At 61.2% G+C, this 24,428-nt stretch overlaps 3 protein-coding genes across 6 annotated transcripts in view; 1 reads left to right on the plus strand and 2 right to left on the minus strand.

The window, feature by feature from the left end:
* The first annotated feature begins 11,406 nt into the window (after nt 1-11,406).
* CALML6 (calmodulin like 6) lies at nt 11,407-16,665 on the plus strand. The gene is given in 8 exon segments (XM_073236220.1): nt 11,407-11,634; nt 11,938-12,089; nt 15,614-15,705; nt 15,708-15,809; nt 15,889-15,958; nt 15,960-16,022; nt 16,207-16,230; nt 16,232-16,665. Coding segments are annotated over 8 exon segments (906 nt in total). The 3' UTR covers nt 16,407-16,665.
* Nucleotides 16,666-16,782: 117 nt separating this feature from the next.
* TMEM52 (transmembrane protein 52) lies at nt 16,783-19,521 on the minus strand. The gene is made up of 5 exons (XM_073236221.1): nt 19,287-19,521; nt 18,488-18,611; nt 18,337-18,378; nt 17,541-17,719; nt 16,783-17,446 (listed from the first exon to the last, which is right to left on the minus strand). Exons 1-5 carry the CDS (start codon nt 19,519-19,521, stop codon nt 17,268-17,270), a joined length of 759 nt encoding a protein of 252 aa, XP_073092322.1. The 3' UTR covers nt 16,783-17,267.
* The window catches only part of CFAP74 (cilia and flagella associated protein 74), a 66,251-nt gene continuing 60,455 nt past the window's right edge, over nt 18,633-24,428 (minus strand). For all 4 annotated transcript variants that reach the window (XM_073233024.1, XM_073233023.1, XM_036999788.2 and 1 more), the window contains 10 exons: nt 24,353-24,408; nt 24,137-24,256; nt 23,726-23,881; nt 22,837-22,966; nt 22,466-22,620; nt 22,249-22,381; nt 21,840-21,970; nt 21,540-21,674; nt 19,468-21,378; nt 18,633-19,384 (listed from right to left, as the gene is read on the minus strand). In XM_073233024.1, coding sequence (XP_073089125.1) covers nt 21,277-21,378; nt 21,540-21,674; nt 21,840-21,970; nt 22,249-22,381; nt 22,466-22,620; nt 22,837-22,966; nt 23,726-23,881; nt 24,137-24,256; nt 24,353-24,408 — 1,118 coding nt within the window. In that variant the 3' untranslated portion in view covers nt 18,633-19,384; nt 19,468-21,276. The remainder of the gene's footprint in view (nt 19,385-19,467; nt 21,379-21,539; nt 21,675-21,839; nt 21,971-22,248; nt 22,382-22,465; nt 22,621-22,836; nt 22,967-23,725; nt 23,882-24,136; nt 24,257-24,352; nt 24,409-24,428) is intronic.

Below are 24,428 nucleotides of genomic sequence, written 5' to 3' on the forward strand. Positions count from 1 at the left end.
GGTGTGAGGGGCAAAGTTGAAGAAAAGGCAAGAGTGAAGGAGCAGGAGCCCCAGGTCCTCGGTCCCAGACCCTCCCACACAGCCTGAGCCTCCCCCTCTCCAGGGCACACTGGCCTGACCACCAGGGTTCCAGGGGTCCTCCTGCCACTCTAGGCCAGTCCCCTCTGGCCCCGGGGGCCTTGGTCAGTCCTCAGATCCCTCAGGAGCTTCCAGCTTCCAGCCAGGGCCCTTTGGCCTTAAGGGTCTTGTTACAGAAAAACCTGAAGAACCTGGACTGGACGGCTGACGGAAGAACCAAGCGGCACTCGCAGGTCTTGGAGTGCTGAGGTTTTAATTTCACACTGACGGGCTCAGGAGGGGGAGTCATCTCCCAAGGTCTGAGTCCCGAACAAAGGCAAGGGGAGAGACATGTATCTTTCTTCTTCCTTATCTGCAGCATTTCCACGCGCACAGCAAGCAAGCAAGGGGGAGTGAGTTTAGGGAGTGAGCGCCTGGCAGAGCGGGAATCAAGGGGGTCTCTGTTGCTTTCGCTGAGAAGCCGCCCGGACCAGACTGCTGTCCTTGTAAAGTTTTCTCTCTCAGTCTGAAAGATGCTCTGGGGACCCTGCCCTCCCTGCCCTCCCCGCCATCTCTTCCGTGCAGGTTTCTGGCTGTTTTTATGCCCTACCCACTGCCTAGCTGCCTCCTAGGTGGGCACAAATCAGGACCAAGGGTGGACCCACTGCCCTTCCATGGAGAGCTTGTGCCCAGCTGGCCAGGAACCCAAGCGTCTTCTGATTTCGTGGTCCTCCCCTGATAAGTGGCTTAGGGCTTAGCCTGAAGTCCTGAGTGCCCAGCCGCACCTGGTCAGCTGTACCCAGCTCAGAGGCCGGCCGGCCAGGCAGCTGCAGGGCTGAGCATGGCTGGAGGGTGAAGGATGCTGCCCGCAGCCTGGCTCAGTGCCCAGTGGTCTCTAAAACTTGAGGAGTGCAAATGCATAATTCAGATGCCCAGCCCTATCTGCTCTTTATCAGGAAATGGTCGGCAGGGAAAGTAGGTCTTTTAAAATCTGAATTATCCAATCAGTGCACGTGACCAGGGCCTATGCCTACTGTGCTGAAGCCTGGCTTTGAAGGGGTCTCAGAGCTGCGGGGGGCTTCTGCAGGGTCTGTCCATGTTCTTTGTCCTTCAAAGCTCTGTCTGTTTCTCCGTTCCCGTCACCATCACAGTCATCCTGTCTTTGCTTCCAGTAGGCGGGACAGGAACCGGATCCTAGAGGTGGTGGGGGCACAGAGTGCAGACAAGCCAGAAGTGCTAATTAGCTCCTGCAGGCTTCCAGGGGCTTTGGTGGCAGAACAGGGTCAGGGTAGTGAGAAGACCTGCTCCTCATTCCTTCCCTCAGCATACAAACACTTCCCGAGTGCCCATGGGGGTGGTGGTCATGGAAGCCCAGGCCCCTGACAGCAAGTCCACCTGGCCCGGGGCAGATCTGCTGGGAGGGGCATGGGGAGAGCCAGCGGCCAGTAGGAAGGGGGTGTGGCAGAGCCCTCTGGGCAGCAGGCTGCATGGGTGCAGGGGGTGGGTTGGTGTGGTCACCCGGCTGCCTTGGTGTGGGGCCTGCTGCACCCTCGGGCTCCCTGTGCCAGGACAAGCCCAGACCAGGGGCTCTTCAGCATCACCGCCGGTGGAGTGAGAATCTTTGGTTGAAAACACGGGCCTCTCTAACACAGAAAGGTGTACCTGGGAGCAGGGAGGGCAGCATTCGCCCCACATGGGCAAGGGGGTCCGGCCAGACTCAGGGTGGCACATGGCAGAACTCAAACCAGCATATGTGGAAAGAAGCCACTGATGAGCTTGGGGGATGAGCCCAGGAGCAGGTGCCCAGGTTCAGGCCCAACCGGGTGCAGCTCCTGCCTGTCCCTGCTTCCCAGGGGCACCTCCTTCTCTCTGCCTGGCAGGGAACTGTTGGGGGTCCACCCTCCCATCCCCCCAGCTCGGCAGCCACAGTGCTCCAAAGCCTCTGAGACGTCTGCATGTGCCCCAGGAAGGCCCTGGAAGGCCTCGCATGGAGGCAGGGATTGGAGGGGCCTTGGTGAGAGGTCTGCTGGGACAACACGCAGTACCCAGAACAAAGGCAAGTGCTGTCATGGGGTTGGGGGTGGCGGGGGTACAGGGTGTCCCCACCTGCCTCTGGCTAAGCACAAGATCAGGGCAACAGCTCAGTGACTGATAAGCACAGCCTCTGTGGTTGTTGAGTTCGAGGCCCACACAGGCCCAGGCCCCAGGCTCCCCCCAGACTGAGGTCAGGGATCCTGGCCTGTGCCCTGCTCCTGGGGGGTGGACAGAGGCAGCTTCCAGGGATGGGGTGAGAGGGTGCGCCACTGAGGGTGCCCAAGGGACAGTCAGGGCTCCCATCCTCCCAGCCCCCAAACCCATTTCCTGTCTGGGCCTGGGCGGCTCTCTTGGCAGGGAGGCCACAATTGTTCTCCCAGCTGCCTGCAGAAGGCTGGGCAGTCACCCGCCCAGCCCGGGAGTGTGTCTGCCAGCAATGCCCAGTGCATCCTGGGCCAGGTCTGGGACTTGGGATAGAGGCAGCGAGGTGCAGAGCCCCTGGGAGCCCCAGAGAGCCCCAGGGAGACTGAGGGGCAGAGAGGTGCACCCCCAGACCTGGACCCCCACACATGATGAGAGGGGAGTCCAGAGAGGGGAGGGGACAGAGAGGCCTCCCTGCCCAGAGTAGGAGGGACCTGGACTGGAGTGGGGCCTGGGGCATGAGGAGGGCTGGCCCAGAGGCAGCCACTGCCCCAGCCAGGCCTTGGGCTCTGAGCCCTCCAGACCCCTTCTGGATGCCCCTGCCCTGCTCTTCCCTGGCCTGGCAGAGCCTTCTACCCTCAGGTGCCACCTATAGGCCTGGGCATGCCTGGGGAGAGGTCCCTGGGGAAGTAGGGACACAGCTCCAGTGCCACGCACACCCCTAGTGGGCCGCAGGCCTTTGCAGTGTGATTGAGCCTCCTGCTTCCACCCTAGCCTGAGCCAGGCCCGATGCCCCACAAAGTGGGGGCAACCTGAACACTGCCCCCCAGTTCCCACTGCAGACATGAGCAGGAACTGATGGGCTGGCAGCTGTAGGGATCACAGTGGTTTCTCCGGGGGAACAGGAGGGGGCTGCTTTCAGGGCTGTCGGACCCCTGGTCTCTGGCTCTCCTTGCCTCCCCCTTCCAGGGCTCTGGCAGGGGGAGGGGCACTCAGCTATTCTGGGGATTCATCTCCCTGAAGATGATGCCCCAGGACTCATCCCTGCCAGCACTGCCAGGTAAACAGCACCTGTGGCGCCAGCAGGCAGGAGGAGGGTGGGCGGTCCAGTCCCTGCAAGTGCCTGAGGCAGACAAAGCTTTGCTGGCCCACTGCCCTGTGGGCCCAGCCAGGTGGGGGCTGGCCTGAAGATGGACCCAGAGCCGGAACCATGTGCCCTAGAATACCCTCCCGCCTCGGGAAGCTGGCCTGAAGTCATCGGACATGAAGATGCTATGTGGGGCCATTTCCAGCAGGTGGGCAGCCATCGGGCAGCCTTCACCAGAAGCAGGGCCAGCAGGACAGAGCCAAGACAGTGGCACAGAGGGGCAGGGGTGCCAGTCCTCAGGGACACACAGGCCCAGAGCTGCCCCTGCCACCAAGCAGCCACTTAGAGTGCCAAGGCATGCCACACTGCATCACACAGGCCACACTGTGTTGCATGCTGAATCACACCACATCCTGTGCCATGTCATTCACAAACTGTCCTGTCACATCTGTCACACTGTGCCCCCTGGGTATTGACAGGGGAGTGCCCTGGCCCCTGGGGTGCCCAGCGGGAATGGCTGTTCCTCTGGGCCTGCTTCCTGGTCACAGACCCCAGGAGACCCCACTGCACCGCTCCTCTCATGAGGGCAAGGAACTCAGGCTGCGGCCGAGGGCCAATGTTCAAACCCACTCCAGCTCGGCTCGGGGCACGGGAGCTGCACAAGGAGGCCCCTCCCCGTGGGGCACTTGCGTCCCCCTCACAAGGAGGGGTGACCCCTCTCGCAGTCCTGATGCCTTACTGGTTCCCCTACATGGTGTTCTGCCTCATTGGCTACTTTTTGTTTTAAATCATGGTGAGATACACACAACACGGAAGTGACCACTTAACCCCTTTTGAAGTGCACGGTCCAGTGGCTTCAGTGCATCCTGATCAGGTGCAGCACCGCCTGTGTCTGGTCCCAGAACCCTCTTGTCACTCCAAAAGGAAGTTCTGTCCCATGGAGCAGCCACTCCCTAGTCCCTGCCTCCTGCCCTGGCCCGGCCGCCGCCAATCTGTGTCTGCCCCGTGGCTTGGCCTGCTCTAGGTGTCTGATGTAAGCAGAATCATGCGACATGTGGTATTCCGTGTCCGGCTTCTCTCACTGAGCATCATGTTCTCAGGCTTCACCCCTGCTGCAGCATGTATGCTTCATTCCCGTTCATGGCTGAATCACCCATTATCTTTCACAGATGCATCATGTAGGGCTTATCCGTTCAGCTGCTGATGGACACTCGGGCTGTTGCCACCTCTTGGCCACTGGGATTAGAGCTGCTCCCGACATGAGCACACAAGTTTTTGTTTGAACACCCGCTTTCAGTTCTTTAGGGTATTTGCCTAGGAGTGGGGTCAGATGGCCGCTGTATGTTTAACCTGAGGAGCCGCCAAACTGTTTCTCACAGCAGCGGAACTATTTCACACCCCCCCCCAGCGATGTGCAGGGCTGCAACCGCTCCACATCCTCGCCTACACTTGCTACTATCTGCCTTTGTGAGTCTCTCCGTCCTAGTGGGTGTGAAGAGGTTCTCGCTGTGGTCGGGCAGGCGTTGCGAGCACCTTGTCACGGGCTTATTGCCCGAGTGCGTCTGCTCTGGGCGACCGTCTGTTCAACTCCTCTGTCCATGTTTGAACTTGTCTTTTGCTGTGGTGGACTTTACTGAGTTGTGAGAGCTCTTTGTATATTCTGGACACTAGACCCTTATCAGATATGTGATTTGCAGATATTTTCTTCCGTCTGTCAGTTGCCTTGACTTCTATTGATAGTGTCCTTTGATGCACAAATGTTTTAAATTTTGATTCAAGTTCAACTTACCTCTTTTCCCATTTCTCTTTCTTTGTTACTTCTGTTCGTGGTGTTATATTTGAGAAGCCATTCCAAAGTCTAACTTTATGAAGGTTTCCTCCTATGTTTTCTTCTAAGAGTTTTATAGTGTGAGGTTTTATGCTTTTTGATCCATTCTGTGTTAATTTTGGTTTGTGGTGTGAGGTAAGGGTCCAGCTTCTTTCTTTTGCATGTGGATGTCCAGTTTTCCAGCACCATTTGTGGAAAGGACTGTCCTGGCCCCACTGAATAGTCTTGGTGCCCTTGTCAAAAATCGGTCGAGCATGTGTGCAAGGGTTTGTTTCCGGGCTCTCGATGCCATTCCGTCGGTCTGTCTGTCTGTATGCCAGCACCACACCGTTTCGATCACTTTCACTTTGTAGTAGGTTTTAAATCGGAAAGTGTGAGTCCTCCCCCTCTTCTTCTTTTTCAGGATTGTTTTGGCTATTTGGCGTCCCTTGCAATTCCATACGAATTTGAGGAACGACTTTTCTTTCCCTGTAAAAACAGCCATTGGCATTTATCAGCTACTTCTTAGAAAAATATAAACTCGGAAAGGAGGAGGCTGTGGCTGGTGTCCCAGTCCTTCTGCTGGGCAGCGGTGGTTGTTGTGCTCAGGGCCTGTGGCAGTGAGGGGGGGGTGGGTCCTGTTGGGTGGAAATGGGGACCACTGGGGAGTCCAAACTGGGACACGAGCCCCTCTGGCTCCTTGCAGCAGGGTGAGCCAGTGGAGGGCAGCATGGTGGGCTGGGCAGGCTGGACAGGGCCACATACTCTGCAGTGACAGGCCTTGTGGCGGTTTGTGGGCATGGAGGAAGCAGGAATGACACCATGGTGTCTGAGCAGCTGAGTGCTGAGACAGGAAGACAGGAGGGGCATCTGGGTGGGCAGTGCTGGTGGGGCAGGAAGAAAATGTGCTGTATCCTGGACCTTCAGATGGGCCTCTACAGGGCAGAGAAGCAGGCAGGCAGGGGGCGTGGAAGGCCACAGGCCAGTGAGAGGCCGCGGGGGAGGGTGTGTAGCCAAGAATATCCTATCGCTGCCAATATCCCCCAAGGGGAGAGTGGTGAGGGGTTTGCAGAAGGAGAACCCCAGGGAGAGGCAGGAATTTGCAGACAAAAGGGTCCTGTGGCCAGGGCAGCATGAGGCGGGGTCCCAGGCAGGGCCCCAAGGAGCTGCAGGGTCCCGGAACTGGTCCTGGTGGCGGGCGTGTGTGGACACAGCCAGGAGGCAGGACAGGGCTGGGCGAGGGGAGCCAGCTTCATGGAGGCCTTGAATGCTGGGCCTGGGGGCACTTCAGAAGGAAGAGCCGGATGGGCGGGCCCTTCCTGTCACCCTGCTACCACTCTAGGGCCCCTCCCCGTGAGCTCCACCAGGGCACCCTGCCCCACCTCCACACCACTTCCACTTCTGGGCAGCAGAGTTTTATTTACTGCTTTTGGCTGTTTGTGGAACAGAGACCCCTCCTCGCCTAGGGTGGAACTGCAGCAGGTGCTGAAATAAGGTGCCCCTGGGGAGCTGCTGGCAGCCACAGCAGGTGGGGGTCTTGCTCCCAGAGGGCCCTGCACCTGCCCTGCTTGGCCCCCTTACTCCAGTTCAGCACCTAGGGACAGTGTTCGACCTGAGATGGGACGCGGTCCTCCCCCGGCTGTCCTCATTCCCCTGCCGCCCTGGGGGCTGAGGCAGTCGGCCTGCCCCTACTGTCTTGGGCCAGCCGCCTGCTTGCGCACACTTGAGTCCAGCCTGCAGGCCAATGGAGCTGCCCTGGGACTCTCGAGTAGGCCTTCTACTAGGGCCCCGGGCAGCTCCAGCACCCAGAGCCCCGAGCTGCCTTCTGAAGTGGTGCTGGGCACCAGGGTGTGGGCTGGGCCAGCAAGGACAGCAAGGGGGTGGCCACTGGGTCCCCTGGCTCTCCCACCCCCGCCTACCCTTGGCTACCAGGCTCTGCTCTACGTCCGGCGGGTACTGACACTCTGTCCCAGCAGCACTGCGCACACCCTGGGCAGGGGTGGGGGGTTGGCAATCACCCTTCTGCAGGTCTCCCAGCAGCACCCTCAACCCCCAGCCCCCTTGAGTCTCAGTCTTGCTGCTCAGCAGCAGGACCTCCACCTGAAGGCACAGCCTGCCTGATCTCTGGAGAGGGCCTGTGGGGCCTGCCGGCTGTTTGTCACAAATCTTGCCCCTGAGGCCCAGCCCACGTGCCACTAGGGAGGTGATGCAAGAAGGGCCTGGAGGGGGCAGTGGAAGCAGGGGGGCCTGGGGCCAGTCTGCCTGCAGCAGGGTGGGGTTAGAGGGCACTGGTCTCCGAGGTGCCCTGGAGTGGGGCCGGAGGTGGTGGAGGAGGAGTTAGTGGCTGGGACCCCAAGCAGCAAGGGTGCCACTGGAGCCAGGAGCACCGGCAGGTCCCCGGGCTGCCCCTCCTGGGGAGGCCCAGCTTGCAGGAGTGGGTGTTTTGGAAATCCGCAGGTGCAGCCAGGCCCATGGGGCTGCTGCCTGGAGCCAGGGGCCCTGGGGCTCTCACTGTGACGTCTGTCTGGGCCCTGCTGCATTCCCCACAGCATCTGCCCAGGACTGGTACCCAGGCCTGCCCTGGGGTCCCCTGGGCAGGAGGTGGCTCAACCTGCTGGATCAGACGCCTAAGGGCTTGTCTGTCCTGCCCCTCCAGCAGCCCTGGTGGCCTCAGGGTCAGGCCTTAGGAGGACACTGAGGTGCCCAGACTTCTGAGAGAGCGTATGGGTAGGAAAACCCCCGAGAGGGTGCAGGGTGAGGGGCCGTGGGTCAGTTCTGATTGGGTACCCCGTGTGGTACCCCTGAAGCCAGGGCCCTGCCATCCCGGACCCGCACCCTCCCAGCTGGGGTGCCACCCACGAGGCCAGCCCCCTTGGGAAGGGGCTTCACCCCCTCCAGCCTCAGTCTCCCCTCTGAGCAGGACGGAGCCTGGGGCACCTGGCCCACGGGGCCCCCTTGAACCAGGGGGGCTGTCGGGGGTGTGAAGAGGCTCTTGAGGCGGTTAAAACCCGCTTTGGCTTTTGAACTAAAATAGCCCTGCTGTTGTCACTTTCAAGCCAGACTGAGGAGCAGGAACCCCCAGGGCACCGCGGTCCGAGCCCCGGGGGAGCAGGGGCACCAGCCACACAGCCGAGGGCGTCGGGGCCTGTTGCGGACGGGGCGCTTCTCGGCGGGCGCCTCCCTCCCGCAGCCGGCGCCCCGCCCTACTCGCGCCCCCCGGGGGAACGGAAGGGGCGCCCAGGTCTATGGTGTCCTCGCGGGACCCCGCGGAGGCTCCCGGGGAGGGACAGCGGCCTAGGCGCGACTCCGTCCGGCTTCGACCCCAGACGCTGGGCCGCGTCCCCGTCCGGCCGCCCGCGAGCGCCGCCTGCTGCCCTTCGAGCCGCTTCCTGGTGGGGCGGGGCGTGTGCTGGGGGCGGGGCGTGTGCTGGGGGCGGGGCGTGTGCTTGTCCAAGAATAACTGCAGACTTACGCGAACTGCATGAAAGTACTCTATTCCTGGCCATTGAAAGGGGCCTCAGTAAGTGGACATTCGTGTCCTCTGGCGGGGAGTTTCACTATTATAAGCCTCTGGACTTTGTTTTCATTCAGTCTGACAACCTCCCACTGAAGTGGCGGCTGTTTGAAAGGGTATTCGTTTGATTATCGGTGTATTTGGGTTTCTTTTCTAAAAACAAGCGTTACTTTTACAGTAGTGGTAGGTTTACAGGAAAATCGAGAGTGCAGAGGCTTCCCATGCGCTCCACCCTCGGTTTCCTCTATGAGCATTTTAAATTAGCGCGATGTTTGTCACTATTAACAACCGATATTGACACACATTACTAGGTAAAGCCCATTCAGATCCCCTCAGTTTTTCACTAACGTGCCGTTTCTATACCAGGACCCCGCGTTGCTGGCGGTCGCTGCTGTGGCGGTTTCTCTGCTGTCCCCCGTTTGTTCCGCCCTGGCAGCTTTGAGGGGTGCTGTTCAGGTGTGTGCATTGTGGAGCTTTCCAGCTCTGGTGTTTTTCTCATGGTCAGACTGCGGTTGTGGGTTTGGGGGAGGACCCCAGAGGTGCAGCGTCCTTCCCATCACAGGGGCCTCCGCTGTCGCTGTGACTCATCGCGGGGATGTCGGCCTTGACCCCCCCCCCAGCTCAGTGCTCTTTCTTCCCCCTTTTCCACATTCTGCTTTTTAGAAGGATGTTACTATTTGGGGCCCACAGTGAAGGCACGGGGGTGGTGCTCCCCACTTTGAGGGTCAAATATCTATATAAGTTATGTGGAATTCTTCTGTATGGGAGATTTGACTCTTCTCCCCATTTATTTATTGATTCAGTCACATATATCAATCTAGACTCATGGGTATTTATTTTTTGTGGTGGTAAAATAAATCTAACATAAAATCTACCATTTTAACGATTTCAAGTGTACAGTTACGTGGCATTAAGTACATTCACACAGCTGTGCAACTGTCCTCACCACCCACCTCCAGAATGTTCTCATCTTCCCAAACTGCACCTTGACCCCATGAAACAGCAACTCCCTGTCCACCCTCCCCGGCCACCAGCCCATCTTCTGCTTTGTCTCTATGGATTCGACAATTCTGGTACCTGAGGAATCACGCAGGATTGGTTCTTTTGTGACTGGCTTCTTTCAGTTAGCATACTTACTGCAAGTTTCATCCATGTTGTAGCATGTGACAAAATTTCCTTCCTTTTTAGGGCTGGATAATATATTCCATTGTATATTGTATTAGGGTTCCGCAGAGAAACAACCAGAACCACACACACACACAATGAGATTGTAGCAGCTGACTCATGGGCACGTGGTTGTGGAGGCTGAGAAGTCCCACGGTCTGCTGTCTGCAAGCTGGAGGTCCAGGCGGTGTGGCTCAGCCTGAGTCTGAAGGCCTGAGAGGTGGGAGCCCTGAGTCCGAGGGCAGGACAGGATGGACGTCCCAGCTCAGGTGGAGAACAAACCTGCGCTTCCTCTGTTTGCTGCTGTTGGCCCCAATTGCAGGACACTCACTCCCGTTGGTGAGGGTGGCCTTCTCCACTCAGCCTACAGATCCAAATGCCAGTCTCTTCTGGGGACCGCCTCACAGACACACCCAGGAATGTTTTACCAGCCATCTGGGATCTGGGTGCCCTGAGCCCAGTCAAGCTGATGCATATTAACTATCACATATGTATGTACCATTTGTTTATCTATCAGTCCATCAATGGACTTTTGAGTTGTTGTATAGCTTTTACTATTGTAACACTGTTACAAACATGGGCCTACACGTATGTTTGGGTCCCTGCTTTCACTTCTTTCGGCTACATACCCAGAATTGGAACTGCTGGATCCTATGGTAACTCCATGCCTACTTTTTTGAGGACCGTCATGCTGTCTTCCACAGGAGCCGAACCGCTTTGCATTCCTACCGGCAGCGCACAGTGGCTCCAAGCTCTCCACATGCTCCCTAACACTCCCTGCTGTTTCTTCACAGCAGCTGTCTTAGTGGGTAGGTGATGATATCTCATTGTGGTTTGGTTGAATTTTCCTAATTAATAATACCGGGCATCTTGTCATGTGTTTATTGGCCATGTGTGTCTTCTTTGTCTAAGTTCTTTGTCCATTTTTTAATCGGGTTATCTTTGATGTTGTTGAGTTACAGGAATTCTTTACATATTGTGGATATTAATCCCTTATTAGTTATATGATTTGCAAATATTTTTTTCCATCCTGTGGGTCACCTTTGCACTCTGTTGATGGCGTGCTTTCATGTATGATGAACATTTATTTCATACTTTGGTCATGTTCCAGCCCTACTTGATTTATTTTGTTGCTCACACTTTCCAGCTCTGGCCCCCCGTCAGGTGGCTGGGTTTGCTTTGATGTTATTACCTTCTGCTTACACATGCTTTGTCTCCTTTTCTGTATTTATTAGGCTCATTACATTTTCTTTATTCTTTTTTCCTCCACAGATGTGGAAATTATATCTATTTCTATTATTTTAGTGGTTTCCTTAGAAATTTCACATCACATTTTAGTCTCGCTTGCTGGCTCTGGCCGTGTCCTGAATGGTACTGGGTGGGGTCTTACACTTGCACGCCTGCCATCTCCCATGGGGGGCAGTCCACGATTTGGGCTTCTTTGTCTTTACACTGCTTGTTCAGACTGAGCTCCCCCTGCCCCAAGCAGACCCCCAGACAAAGACTCAAGACAGGACTTGAGACAGCAGGCAGTGGCACAGGGTGACAGCCCTCAGTCCACTGGGGACGTGGGAGACCGTCACAGGTGCAGGGCTGTCGCCTATGGGCTGTGCGCCTGGCTGTGGGCGCTGCCCCACGCTGGCCGGGGAGCCTCAGAGCGGCGGCCCTGTGGGGGGGGCCCTGCCTCCGGCTCCTGCTCCAGCCCCTCCACAGAGCCTCTGGGCTGCTGTGCTCTCCCAGCTCCCACGGGTGGGCCCCACCTCGTCTCCAGTGCACTATGATGCTGCCTGTCGGCTAGTGGCCACCAGGGAAGACTGTGGGTCCTGGGGGGTACAAATATTGCCTGGAGTGGGGGCGAGGCCTCCACACCTGTTCCCTGTGGGAGGCGCAGGGCCTCTTCACAGGAGAGGTGAGCAAAGCTTGCAGAAGGTATAGAGGAGTCTGGTCGTCAAAACCGCAGGGTGTGGCACCACCCAGATATCCCTGCTCATTCTCTGCCCTGGGTGCAGGGTTGGGGCAGTCCTGTAGAGACCAAGGCCCAGGCTGGGCACGCCGTCACCCCAACACCCACACTCACTGCTCACCCCTGGCCTCAAGTGCCCACTTCTGGCCCTGCCTCCATCTTGGCATCAGGAAGGAGCGCATCACGCCCAGGGCAGCAGCCACCTGGCCTCTCTGGCCCCACCTACCCGGGCCAGCATGGAGGCCCTCCTGGCAGACGAGCCACTGGAGGGCTCCTTGTTGCAGCCGGGCAGCCAGGGGCCCATCGTCAATGCCCCTTCCTGGTGAGGCCTGGGTCCTATGGAAGCTGCCCTATGGTGGAGTCTGGGGAGATGTGCATGGAGTCACCCCTGAGACGGGGGTGGGGGGCAGGGCGCGCAGAGGAGAAGCCCCAGGGGCTGCAGGAAGTCAGGCCAGCCACGGGGACTGGAGTGACCCTTCAGAGGTCCCACTGGGGGCCACAGCGGCCAGACAGGTCGGGTCTGCACTCAAGGCCACCCTAGAGAGGGGACCTCATGGCATCTTCTCACTGGGGACCCCAGGGGCACTGTGGGTCTCCTCTGTTCCCCAGGAAGGGGTCACTAGGGGGGGGCACCTGTGAGAGCCTGGCACTGGTAGGGAGGGGTGGGGGCACCCTGCCTGGATTCTCAGTCTGCGAGCTCAGCGGCCTTCTTTGGGGCACACGCCGTCATGGCCAGGTGAGTGTGCCCCGCGGTGTGGTGGGTGACCCAGGGCCCTACAGAGGAACGGCGAGAGGCGAGGCAGAGGGAGGGGGTGAGGGGAGGGGGTTGGTCTGCTTTAGGGAACTGCCGCCTCCCGCGTTTGGGTGATGGCGGCCCTGGAGGCGGTGGCACCGCAGCTGGAACCCGGTGGTGGCTTGGGGAACTCGCTCTTCCTGGGGACCTCAGGCTTTTCTCTTAATGCCTTCAACTGGTGGAGTGAGACCCACCCGCATTATGGGGACAATCCACTCTACAGTCTACTGATTTAAATGTTAATCACACCTAAAAACCACCTTCATGGACTCCCACGCCCACAGCAGCGTTACTCACAACAGCCAGGAAGTGAAAGCAACCTGAGTGTCATGGACAGATGATGGATGAGCCAAATGTGGAATATCTATCCAATGAAATATTATTCAGCCTTTAAAAGGAAGGACATTCTGCCACCTGCTATGGTGTGGATGGACCTGAGAAATAAACTAGGCACAAGAGGACAAACACTGATTCCACTTACTACGAGGTCCCCAAAGGGGTCACATCCGTAGCAACAGAGAGAAGGGCAGCGGCTAGGGAAGGGGGGTGTTTAATGGGGACAGAGGTTCAGTTTGGGAGGACGGCAGTTCTGGAGGGGGCTGCTCAATGAGATGCACACAGCGAATGCTACCAGATGGCACCCTTAAAAATGGTCAAAACGGCAAATTTTGTGTTTTACCACAAATAAAAAAGACTGTGGTACCTAACAGATAAATGTTAATTCCCTCCTCTGAGTAATATTTTATGCTAATTTTACCACTGTAATCAGTAAATACATGAAAAAAAAACCCTTCACAGCCATATCCAGACCAGCATCTGAGCAAAAGCCTGGGCGCCACCACCTAGCTGGGGTGGCGTGAAATCAGCCCCAGGCCCCTCTCCAGGCTCCAGGCCTGCCCAGGCTCTCTGGTCACATGCCGCACTTTGGGCTTAGAGATGCGACTGGCTCGTTGGAGAAGGTCTCCTTCCCGTTCCTGCTCCCGTTTGCGATTTCAAAGGAGAGCGGGTGGGGAGCCCTGAGCCCCATTGCAAAGCTGGAAGCCAGTGCTGGAGACCCCCCAGGACTCAGGGAGGGGAGCACCTCCAACCCGGAGCTGGCTTCTCCGGCCGCACTCAACCCGCTGGCCTGGCGTCTGCTAGCTCCGTCTGGCCCCGGGGGCACAAATTCTGCGTTCTCAGCACAAGGCCTCGGGCAGTCTGGCAGCCTAGGGACAGGCTGGCCTGGGGGCGCGGCACACCTCCCCTGCTCAGACTGGCCAGGCATCACGGGGCCGGGGCCGGGGCCGGTGTGTGTGGCTTTGGGGGCCATGCACAGGATTGAGGGGAACTAGTTGGGGCCTGTCCGTGACTATCCCTGGGAGGGAGCCCCTCAGCCCAGGAGGCCCTGGGCTGTAGCACCCACCACTGAGGCCAGGCAAGTGGCCCTTGTGTTCGCTGCCTGCATGGGAGCAAGGAGGCCCTGGGCTGAGGTGTTGGGAGCACGGGGTGGGGGTGGGGGTGCGTGCCAGTGTCTGAGGCCCGAGCACACATGGCTGCTGTGGCATCTTGTCACTCAATAGCCTGGCCACGCAGCTCCCCTGGGAGCCAGCTTTGTTGTTCTGAGAGGTCAGATTCCCCCGAGAAGCCCCAGAATAGCCTCTGACTGCACAGAGGAAACCTGGCCTGGCCTCCTCGTGGCCCTGTCTGTCCTGCCCTGCTCACCCCTGGCCGAGTCATTTCCTCCCTGTGACAGTGAGTCCCATCTGCACAGGGTGGTCAGATGGGGTCCCAAATGCATTCACCCATTCATCCTGTCTTTAGAGAGTGGCCTCGAAGCACTGGGCCCACAGGCACGCAAGGGGTCATGAGGCCACAGCATTCACAGGGACCCTCACAAATAAGTGATGGCAGCCTGAGTGAGGGTCCCAGAGCAGACGGGAGGGTGGCCCCGTAGGGGAGAGGCTTTGGAGGCAGGTGCTGTGGTGGGTAACCAGCATGTGCCAGGGCTCTGGGCCTCCCCTGGGCCACCAGTCCACCCCTTCAGCCTGTGATGTCCACCCTGGCTTTGGCTCTGGGAGGGCTGAGGCTGGGATGGGGGCCTTGGCTTGGGACTCAGGGTCCAATGACCTTCAGGTTGGCAGTTTGCTTAGCCTGAGGAAGGCCAGAAAGGGGCCTCGTGGGGAAGGACCAAGCCTGTTCCAAAATAGGGCCACAGGATCCCGCAACCATACAAGGCTCTTGGAACCAGACCCTGGGGACCCCAGGCCACCAAGCCCAGCTCAAAGACAGCTGCCACCACTGGCCCTCATGCCATGTGCAGAGCAGCTGCCAGTGCCATGCTGCAGGGCCTCTCAGCCAGCCGTGGACACAGAAGGTTGCCTGGTGCTCTGCAGGGTGCCAGGGGACTGGCTGGGTGGCAGGCAGCTGGGGGATGTGCGCCAGGGACAGAAGTCCAGGCGGGGCCTCCAGCACAGGGGTGGGATGGGGCCAAGCCTCAAATGTGGGTGCCTCTCTGGGAAACTGAGGAAGCAGGTCAGGGCAGCTGGGAGAGTGCAGAAGGCGAGCCAAGGCTGAGACCCGCGGCCCCCCCTCCACCCTCACTCTGGGGGCCAGGTGCTGGACTACCCTCCTGGGGTGCCCCGAGGCTGTCCCCACGCCTTTTCTGCATGTGGTCTTTGGAGCCTGCAGCCTGGCCCAGGCCACACTCCTCCCCACGTTAGTCCATGGTGTTCCTCACCTGGGCTCACCAGGTGTCCATGGCCTCAGGCCCGGGGACTGAAGCCCCCACTGCTCCCTCAGATGCCTGGTGTGTGCCCTGGCTCCTGGGCCCCTGGCATCTCTGGGGGACCATACCTGGCCCCCTCCTCGTATGCCCTTCCCCTTAAAGCTGCCTGGCAGGGTCCTGCCTGCCCACAGACCATCACGGTGCCACCAGTCTAGAACCTGCTCTGGGCTGGGGCCTGCTTTTAACCCTGAAGGGTTGCCGTGAGGATGGGTGGGGAGGGGGGTCTGTGCTGTGTGCCCTGGGGCCTCCCACCTCCCTGGGCTGAGGGGCCGAGCGGTCCCTGGTGAAGTGGAGCTGCATGCACTACCCTGCGGACGGAGTGCCTGATGGCCAAGCGAATCAAGGAGTACAAGGGGGTCTTCGAGATGTTCGAAGAGGACAACTGGGGGTGAAGACAGGCGAGCTGGAGTGGCTCATGAGCCTGCTGGGCGTCAACTCCGCCAAAAGCAAGCTGGCCTCCATGGCCCAGGACGGGGACAGAGGCAGCAGGCTGGCGGGCAGCAGCAGCACTGGGTGCTGTACTTGGGCCCCTCACGCAGCCCTGCCTGCCACTTGCTCCTGCAGTCAAAGGGTTCTTCAACTGTGACAGCTTCCTGGCCCTGGTGGGGCCTTACTGGGAGAAGGCCCTGAACCAGAAGGGTGACTTTCTGTGTCTTCGACAAGGAGGGCAAGGGCTCCATCAACTGGGACACACTCAAGTAGGGCAGGGTGGGGGCTGGGAGTCAGGGGCACTCCAGAGGGGGAGGGCCAAGGGGTCCAGGCAGGGTTGGAGGGCTGTCGGTGTACCAGTCCCCTCTGAGCATGGGGAGGTTCAGGAGAGACTTTCCCATCTTTGAGGGGCACCAGGGCTGAGCCAGGTGTCTCTCTGTTCCGGGGCTGCAGGTATGTGCTCATGCATGCAGGTGAGCTCCCAACGAGGTGCTGACGAAGATGGGGATGGGACCATTGGCTCTGAGGGCAAGCGGGGCACAGGCTCTGGGAGCCCATGGTCTGCCCAAGCTGGGCTGCTGACCTGTCCCTCTGCTCCCCTCCCAGAGTTTGTGGCCATGATGACCGGAGAGTCCTTCAAGCTGGTCCAGTAGGAGCTGGTACTGTGGCTGCAGGAGGCCTGCCTGAGGAGGGCTTCTACCCACCCAGTACCCACCCTGCCGCCTATCCCTCCCCACTGCACCCCAGCTCTGCAGCTAATACACGTTCAGCCAGACGTGTGTACCTCACTGTCCCCAGCCTGGAAAGGAGGGGCTGGCAAAACCGCGGATCTGGAGAACGGAAAGGGTTTTCCTGGACAGCCAAGGCACACAGCGAGTCACTGCTGTGACACCAGACACTGCCCACTGCCCCAAGTTGGGCCTAGACAGCAGCCTGAAGGCCAGGCTGGGCACATGTGGAGTACCACCACTTGCCCTGCCTGCCAGCACTGGGCAGTGGTGGCCCCAGGCCCTTTCCTACAGGCAGAAATCACTTAGATACAAACTTTATTCTTTCTCCAACAAGCTGTGGATGTCACAGCCAGCCTTGAGCCCTGAGGCTGAGGCCTTTGGGGCCTCTTCTGGGCCCAGGGCCTGCTGGGGCTGGGCCTAGGACCAGGGCTGAATGCAGCAGCCTGGGTGTATGTGTGCACGCACACCTATGTGTGTGGCCAACACAGGGCCAGCCAGCTTGGCTGGCCGGCGTTCCATAGCAACGAGGCCAGTGCTGCAGCAATGTGCTGGATGGCTGGCCTTCCCGAGGGAAGGATGGTGAGGTGGGCTGAGGGTCCTAAGCTCCACGTGTCTGTGTACCAGTTTCCTCTGAGCACAGGGTGCCCGGCAGCATGGGGAGGTTCAGGAGAGATTTCCCCCATATTTGAGGGGCACCAGGGCTAAGCCAGGTGTCAGGCATTGGAATCTACCTCCTGGGGCCCTGGAGGTGTTGCTTGGCTTGAGGCCCAGGAGGGGGCTGCGCTACAGGGAGGAGGGCGGCTCCTCCTGTCTGGGTTTGGTCATCTTGATGGCTTCATCATAGGAGGGTGGCAGCTCAGGGGCAAATAGGCTGTAGGCAGGAGGGGTCATGGAGTCGAGGTCCAGCTCCCCAAAGGGCAGGGGCAGCCGCATGCCCAGTGGGTACTGCACGGAACTGTAGGCTACAGGAAACCAGAGTGGGTTTGTAGGAATAGGTCTGTCCCTTGCCAGCCCCCTCCCTGCAGCGGGCCAGTGGGTGAGGTCTACAGGACTCACAAGTCACAGTGCTGTGTACAGGGCTGTCGCTGTCCACAGGGCTGACAGTCAGGTCGCAAGGCTGAGGGGCAGGAGGCAGGTGCAGCTGTGTGTGTGCCCGCTTCTGAAGGCAGCAGAACCGGACACAGCTGGCCGTGACCCCACACAGCAGCAGTAGGAGGACAGTGAGCAAGATAAGCCTGGACAGGGGGGAGCAAGGCCCTACCACTGCCACCTGTACCCCGGAGGCAGTCACAGCCAACCTCCCAGACAGGACAATGGACGGGAGGAAAGAAAGCCAGAGAATGTCTTTCCAGGACGTGGACGTCCTTCCTGGCCAGAGGAGCCAGCCGGTCCCGGACGCCTGCTGCTGGGCTCCCTGGCTGTCCCTCTATGGCAGGCCACAAGTGGCCTTGGGCTCACTCCCAGGACGCACTGTCCCGGGCCCTCTGCACAATCCTGTGCCCAGGCCAATGACCATGTTCACAGGGGCCTCCTGCAGGGACAAGGAAGGTAGGCAGGCACGCTATGAAAGTGCGTTCCACAAAGGGCCTGGGTTCCTTGGGCTGTCCTGGGCTGGCACAAGGCCTACGTGGGAAGTTGCCCTGGGGCCATGGGGGTGGCTGATGGGTGGGTGGGTGGGTGGTGGTGGTGGCAGGAAGCTTGGGTGGCCCTTCCAGGCTTCACAGCCCCCTCTCACAAGAGCCTGGGAAGAGATCGTGCCGGCAGCTCGGCTGAAGCCAGGCGGGTGGGGGTCTGCTGGCCTGGACGCCAGGGAGAACCGCTGGACCGGCCTCGCCTGGCGGCCTCCACTTACCCCACGTGCCACAGGCTGCTCCAGCGGGCCTGCGACGGGCACCTGCGGGGACGGCGGCACCTGGAGCAGGCGGGATACCGCCTGGAACGCTGCCCCGCTCTAGCCTCCCACAGGGCGGGGTCGGCCCCGGATCCCTACCCCCGCCACTTACTGGTCCGAGGGGTCGCAGCCGCCGTCCGCGAAGCCCAGCGCCACCTGTGGGGAGAAGGTGAGCCGGGGGTGAGGTGTCCAGAGCGCAGAGCCGTCCTGCCGTGCCCGCGCCGAGCGCCCGGTGACTCACCTGCAGCAACGGCAGAAGCAGCAGGAGACCGTTGGCAGCGTGGGGCCCCGTGACCATGCTGAGCGCGCGCGCGCGAAACAGGCGAGGACGACTGGGCAGTCGCGCCATTTTATGCAGGCCCGGCTCGGCGCCGGCCCCGCCTCTGGCCGCGTCCATTGGAGAACCCATCTATAGCCACACCCCGCGGCCAACTATCTGCCCAATGATAGCCGTGCCATTTCACGAGGCCCCGCCCACACACACCTTGTAGCCTCGCCCCAGACTTCCCGCCCGTCTCCGCGCAGCGACAGCCCCTCCGTCCGTAGGCCCCGCCCCCAGGCCTCGCGGACCTGTCCCGTGGATGCGTTCTCGATCCCCAAGGCCCCGCCCGCCCTGGGGCCCGCCTATCGAGACCACGCCCGGCGTAAGCCCCGCCCTGAGGCCCCGCCCTCGATACCCAGCCCCACAGGCCGGTTCACGTGGTCTCCGAGCCGAGGGTCAGTGCGTGGGGGCTGCTGTCAGTCTGGTGTGGACCGAGAGGCCCCAGGACGTCGTGGCCGCGCCTGCACTGGGTGTGGCCTCGGAGCTTGGCGGCCAGGACCGATGTGGCCAAAGCCGGCACACACCGCGGCGCTCGGTAAAGGCTGCAGTGGTCAACATGCTGTCGGGCGGGGGCCAGGCTCGTAGTCACCGCTGTTCCTGCGCACGCACGCCGCAGGCGCCGGCCCGGGGAAGGCCGACCACCCCACTCGGATCGCAGCCGGCTCCTCGCCGTGGCGCTTGAGCGACCTGGGGCAAAGCACTTTACGGGAGCGACCAGCCTTGCGAGCCGTCACCAGCTGGGGGTGAGGCCTGGGGCCGGGCGTGCTCACCTCGTCTGTCCGGAAGTGCCTGCCGTCCGCTCCACCAGGAAGGCTGGGGGTCATTGCCTCCGGTAGTCCTCACCCGCACCCCAGCCCCACAGTTTAGCCACAGTCCGCCAAGTGGTGGTCAGGCTGAGGAGGTGGTCCGCACAGCTAGGAGCACCGTGGTCCGCCTGGTCCGTGGAGGCTGGGAGGGCAGCTGCCCCTGACCTGTCTTCGCTGAACTCAGGATACACTCTATATGGGTCTCTTCCACGGGAAGGGGGGTGACCCCACCCCCGAGGGCAGGGCCTCCTTGGCTTTGCTCCCCGCTGCCTGGGTCTGCCAGGCACCTGCTCCTTCAGTACTGTGCCTGACCCCGGGGCCCCTTCCACCGGCCCTGCTCCAGCCAGGCTAGCTGAGCTGGGCTGCTGGCTGGCCTTCCTGCTCCCTCCTGCCCTGCCTGCCTTTCAGGCCCAGCTCAGGACGGAGGAGGGTGGGCAGAAGTCCAGCCAGCATGCAGGAGTTCAGGCAGGGCCTTGGTCAACGCCACTAGCAGTGGGCCAGGCCAGGGCTTAGGAGCGAGCGGCCTGAGGCGGCAGCAGGGACAACGCTCTGCAGGGAACCGTTTCTCCGGGGGCCTGTGCCCAGCAGGAGCGGGACACTTCCCTATTCTCTTATCTGGTGAGGAAGCAGCTAGGGCCGTGGCCGGTCAGCCCCAGCAAGGCGCAGGAAGAGACCTGGGTCTGCCCATCAGATGCAAGTCCTGCAAAATGCTGTTCAGGGGTCACCACCACCGGCTCAAGGTCAGGGAGAGGGCAGGCTTCCAGGCATCAGGGACACTGTGGGGCTGGGGTGAGCCCTGGAACCTGCGCTCAGGAAAGGCCTCCCAGTCCTGCCGGGGAGGGTGCGTGTGCTCTCCTGGTGGCTGGCCAGGCTGGATTGGGCTCTGTGGGTTGTGTCCAACCAGCCACTCTCCAGAAGGCAGGGGCTGGGGTGTGGGCACCATTCTGGGCTCCCAGGAGCACCTCACGGGCTGGGGGGCTTCTAACTTGAGGAGTCAGGTGGCCCAGATGGCAGCGCCCAGACTCAGTTCAGCAAAGCAGAGAACCTAACTCATATGCCGGGTGTGGCCATGGACTCCAGCTGGGCCCTGAGGGAGGACGTGAGGGAGGCTGTGTCTCTGGCATTTGCCTCCCTGCTTGGGGTCGTCAGGCATCCTGTGTCCTGGGAGGGGCAGGGAGGCCTGAAGGCCACCATGACTTTGGGCCTCCTGCCCTTCCTCGCTGGGCCCCTCTGGGTCTGGGCCACTCCACACTGCGGCCCTGTGCCCCGGCACTCCGCCTGGCCAGTTCTCCCGCGCAGCCCCTCCTTCCAGAGGGCAGAGGCCACTGCCTTACACACTGTGTGGGGGTGGGAGGCGGAGGGCTGCCTCCCCAGGGCCCTCTCCCCACCTCTCATCTGCACTCAGCCCATGAATCACTCGCTGTAGCCAACACTGCAGGCAGGTACACAGGGGGTTTATTGACAGACCTGCGGGGGCAGCTCTTCCTTCCACCAGAGCCTCTAAAAGCTGAATAGATGCTGGTGGGCCTGGGGCCTGGAGGGGCTCAGGCTAGGAGTAGGTTGTGGGCAGGACTGGCCTCATCGCTGGTTCGGGAGTGTGGGGGCCGGGGGAGGGGGTGCTCTTGGCTCCCGGCTCACTGGGTTAGGGGCAGGGGCAGGGGTACCTGGCCATGGGCCATGCAAAGGGCTACCCATCAAACCTGGGGGCCAGGGGAGGGCTTCCGAGGTGAGCAGGAGGGCCTGAGGGGTCTCTGGGGAGAGACTTCTGTCATGTCAGGGGCTGGTCACCACCTGGGCTACAAAAAGGACCTTGTAGGTCTCCTTCACAGCCCCCCGGAGCTGCAGCAGGGCTGACGCAGTGAGTGGGTGGTCCGGCTGGAATGCGAAAGGGAGGAGGGGGCCTTCAGCCGGTAGGCAGGTCTGTTGTCTTGCTCCGGCCACCTGCCCACCCAGCAGACCCTCCCAGGTGGGCAGGGGTGCCAGCCGCCATTTTCTGACTTTTGTGGGGTCCCCTGGCCAAGGTCCCTGACACCTACATCAAAGTCTGCAGGTGGCACCCAGGAGATGCTGATGGTCTTGGTCTGGCCGCGCTCTACTGTGCCTCTGGTGGGCTCGATGGTGAAGCCCTTGTGCTGCAGGGAGGCGATGCTGTCCAGGCCGAACTCGATGCTCTGCAGGGCAGTGGGGTTCAGGGGGCAGTGGGGCTGGGGAGGAGCGGGTCCGGCTCCATCCGACCTCGCAGCCCCAGCCATGAGGCTGCCCGCCCCCACCTATCACAGGGCAGGGCCAGGAGGGTCCCCAGCTGCCCAGGCATGGCGGGGCAGTGTCCTGGTCACCTTCTTTTGGGTCAGCTGGGTGGTTCGGATGCAGCCCACCTGCAGCTCTCGGGTGGCAGGTGGGGCTGGCGTGTCCGCGTCTAGCTGAACATAGTTCAGGGTCACCAGGATGGGCTTCAGCTCCTCGGTTTCTGGAGGGGGAGGGCCTGGCTGGGTGCTGGGGGAAGGTGCACCCCAGGGAGGTGGCGGCAGAGGGAGTGAGGGAGCTGCCTGGAGTCAGGCAAGGAGCACGGGAGAACAGTCCTCATGAAATGCCCACTTGGCATTACCCCTGCCCTCTCCCACTTTCAGGGATGGGCCGGGAGGGTTGTACCGTCTGTACCTGGCAGGTTGCTAGGGGTGGGCGAGGAGCTGGAGGGTCCTCCAACTGCCACCCACCTGTGCGGGCCCCTGCCTTCAGGGATCTCACCTTCCCTGCGCTCCAGGGCCAAGGTGGGGGTCATGGTCAGGGACTCCACAGGTACGTCCAGGGGGTCTCCACCCTCCACAAACATCATGTGCTCGCGGGCAGCGCCCTTCAAGAGGATCTGGTGGGACAGCGTCTGGGAACGGGAGCACAGCGGCCTCGTCCTGCCACCTGGAGTCTGGGCTCCAGGAGGGGAAGGGGTGGGTGGGTGGTGACCCACCTTGTCAAAGAGCATGACCTGCAGCTGGTCGGAGAAGTACAGGCTCTCGTGGTCTGGGCTGAAGGTCACTGTGAAGTCCTGCGCCCTGCTGGGCTCCAGGATGCCCTCAACCGGGACCACGCTGAACACACTCTGGCCACTGAGGTTCTGTGTGCCTGTGGGGGCAGTGCGGCGGGTGCCCCTCGTGCCCCTGGCCCTGTGTCCCCGCACCCTTGCATGTGCTCCCTCAGCCCCCATGCCCCTGGTCACTCTGTCCACCGCAGCACCACCCATGTCCCGTTCCCCACACCCCGCTGATTGCTCTCTGCTCCCGGCCACCCCATGGCCTGCAGCCCCTGCTGCCCCTCTGCAGTGGTCGCGCGCCCACTCACCCACGATGTCTGTCCTCTGGTCCCGTGAGGCCAGGAACTGTGGCACCTGCTGCCGGCCTTCAGTCCTGGCGTTGGAGAGGCTGTCCAGCCGCATGGAGAACTTGATGGGCAACGGGGAGTTGTTCTGCAGCTGCCAGGGGAAGGGGTCATGGCTGCCTCCACTGGGCCCTGGACGCCCTTGCCCCAGCCCCCCACACTGGTGCTCACGGTGCTTTGCGGAGCTGTCTGTCCATCTCCTTCACCCTCGTGTTACCCTTCCCTAGGCTGGAGCACCCAGCCGGAGCCCCGCGGCCTCATGGCGGACAGCCCACCGTACCGTTCTCCAGGGCTCCCTGTTCTGCCAGGGGCGGGCCAGCCTTCCCCAGAACCCAGGTTCTTGCCCAGGTTTTTCCTCGCCCTCACCCCCTTGTCCTAAGAGCGTCCCCTGCCCGCGCCCCCCCGTAAGACGCTGCCCAGCATCCCTGTCCTGGGCTCTGCTGCAGGACTCCATCCAAGCTGGGCGAGGAAGCTGGTGTCCTGCGGGCTGCTTGATCCCAAGGCCTGTGCATTCCTCAGAGGCTGGAGGGGCACTGGGAGCCCGGCCTGCCCTCCTGCGTGATGTGGGAACCTTGGGGCAGGGCCACCTCACCAGGGAGTCTGCGAGCCCCGGCCCCCCAGCAGCGCCTGAGCTGAGCTCCTCTTCCCTGAAGGTGCAGCCAAGCAAAGGCCCCAAGGCCGGGGCAGCCAGGTGTGGGGGTAGGGCGTCCTCAGCCTCCCCTGCTGGAGGGGGCAGGGCCAGGGGCAGCTTGTGCCTCTGGTGGCTCCCCTGCCAGGGCAGGCTCCACCTCCCAGGGAACAGCCCCTCCCGGGAGGCCAGGGCGGGCACCAGGGCCTCTGCCACCAGCTTCACCTGGAAGCCTGAGGAGACCGACTCTCTGGCGATCACATAGCCCATGTTGAGGACGCCCCCTTCAATGGAGCATGCGATCGTGGATGCCACACCGGTGCCCATGAGGGTCAGGGAGAGTGTGCCTCGCCTGGTGATGACGTCCAGCATTTCTTGGGCCTGTGGAGATCATGTCCTTCAGTGTGGAGCAGACGTCTGTCAGGCGCATGTGCAGGAGCTCTCGTGGGCGCAGCTGGGTCACAGCATACTTGCGCTAAGCCGCTCAGAATGTGCCAGCCTCCTGCTTGCCGGCGAGAGGTGCCTGCCCAGCAGGCTGGCCAGTTAGCCATGGGCCTGCGTGCAGGGTGGGCTGCAGTGGAGAGTGGCCGTGGGGCCCAGGGCTGCAGCACGGGCTCGGGTGGGACTGGGGCTCACCGGGATGGTCTCCTGGGGGGAGAAGGAGAGCGCCAGGACCCGGGTCTCGCCCGCAGCCAGCTCTCTGATGGGGTTCAGCAGGACAAAGGGGCCACTGGGGTTCAGCACGGAGAAGTCCACCTGAGGCCCGGGTCAAGGAGAGGTGGCACAGGTGGGCTGCAGGCCCGACAGCCCCCCATTCCCGGTAAGATGCTGGCTGGGTGTGTACAAGGATACGGCGAGATCCTCAGAGGAGATGTTCTGGATGGCGACCTTCTTTATGCAGCGGTGTCCTGAAACCAGATTGGGGTAT

The sequence above is a fragment of the Manis javanica genome, chromosome 4 (assembly GCF_040802235.1).
Source record: "Manis javanica isolate MJ-LG chromosome 4, MJ_LKY, whole genome shotgun sequence".
Lineage (NCBI taxonomy): Eukaryota > Metazoa > Chordata > Mammalia > Pholidota > Manidae > Manis > Manis javanica.

What these genes read in the sequence shown, in the direction of transcription:
- TMEM52 (XM_073236221.1), bottom strand. Translation starts at nt 19,521, where the DNA reads ATGACCCCCAGCCTTCCTGGTGGAGCGGACGGCAGGCACTTCCGGACA. An exon ending in AGCAGCCTGTGGCACGTGGG is followed by an intron (nt 17,720 to 18,336) that starts GTAAGTGGAGGC and finishes CCCCCTGTCCAG; the next exon opens with GCTTATCTTGCTCACTGTCC. An exon ending in TGTACACAGCACTGTGACTT is followed by an intron (nt 17,447 to 17,540) that starts GTGAGTCCTGTA and finishes GGTTTCCTGTAG; the next exon opens with CCTACAGTTCCGTGCAGTAC.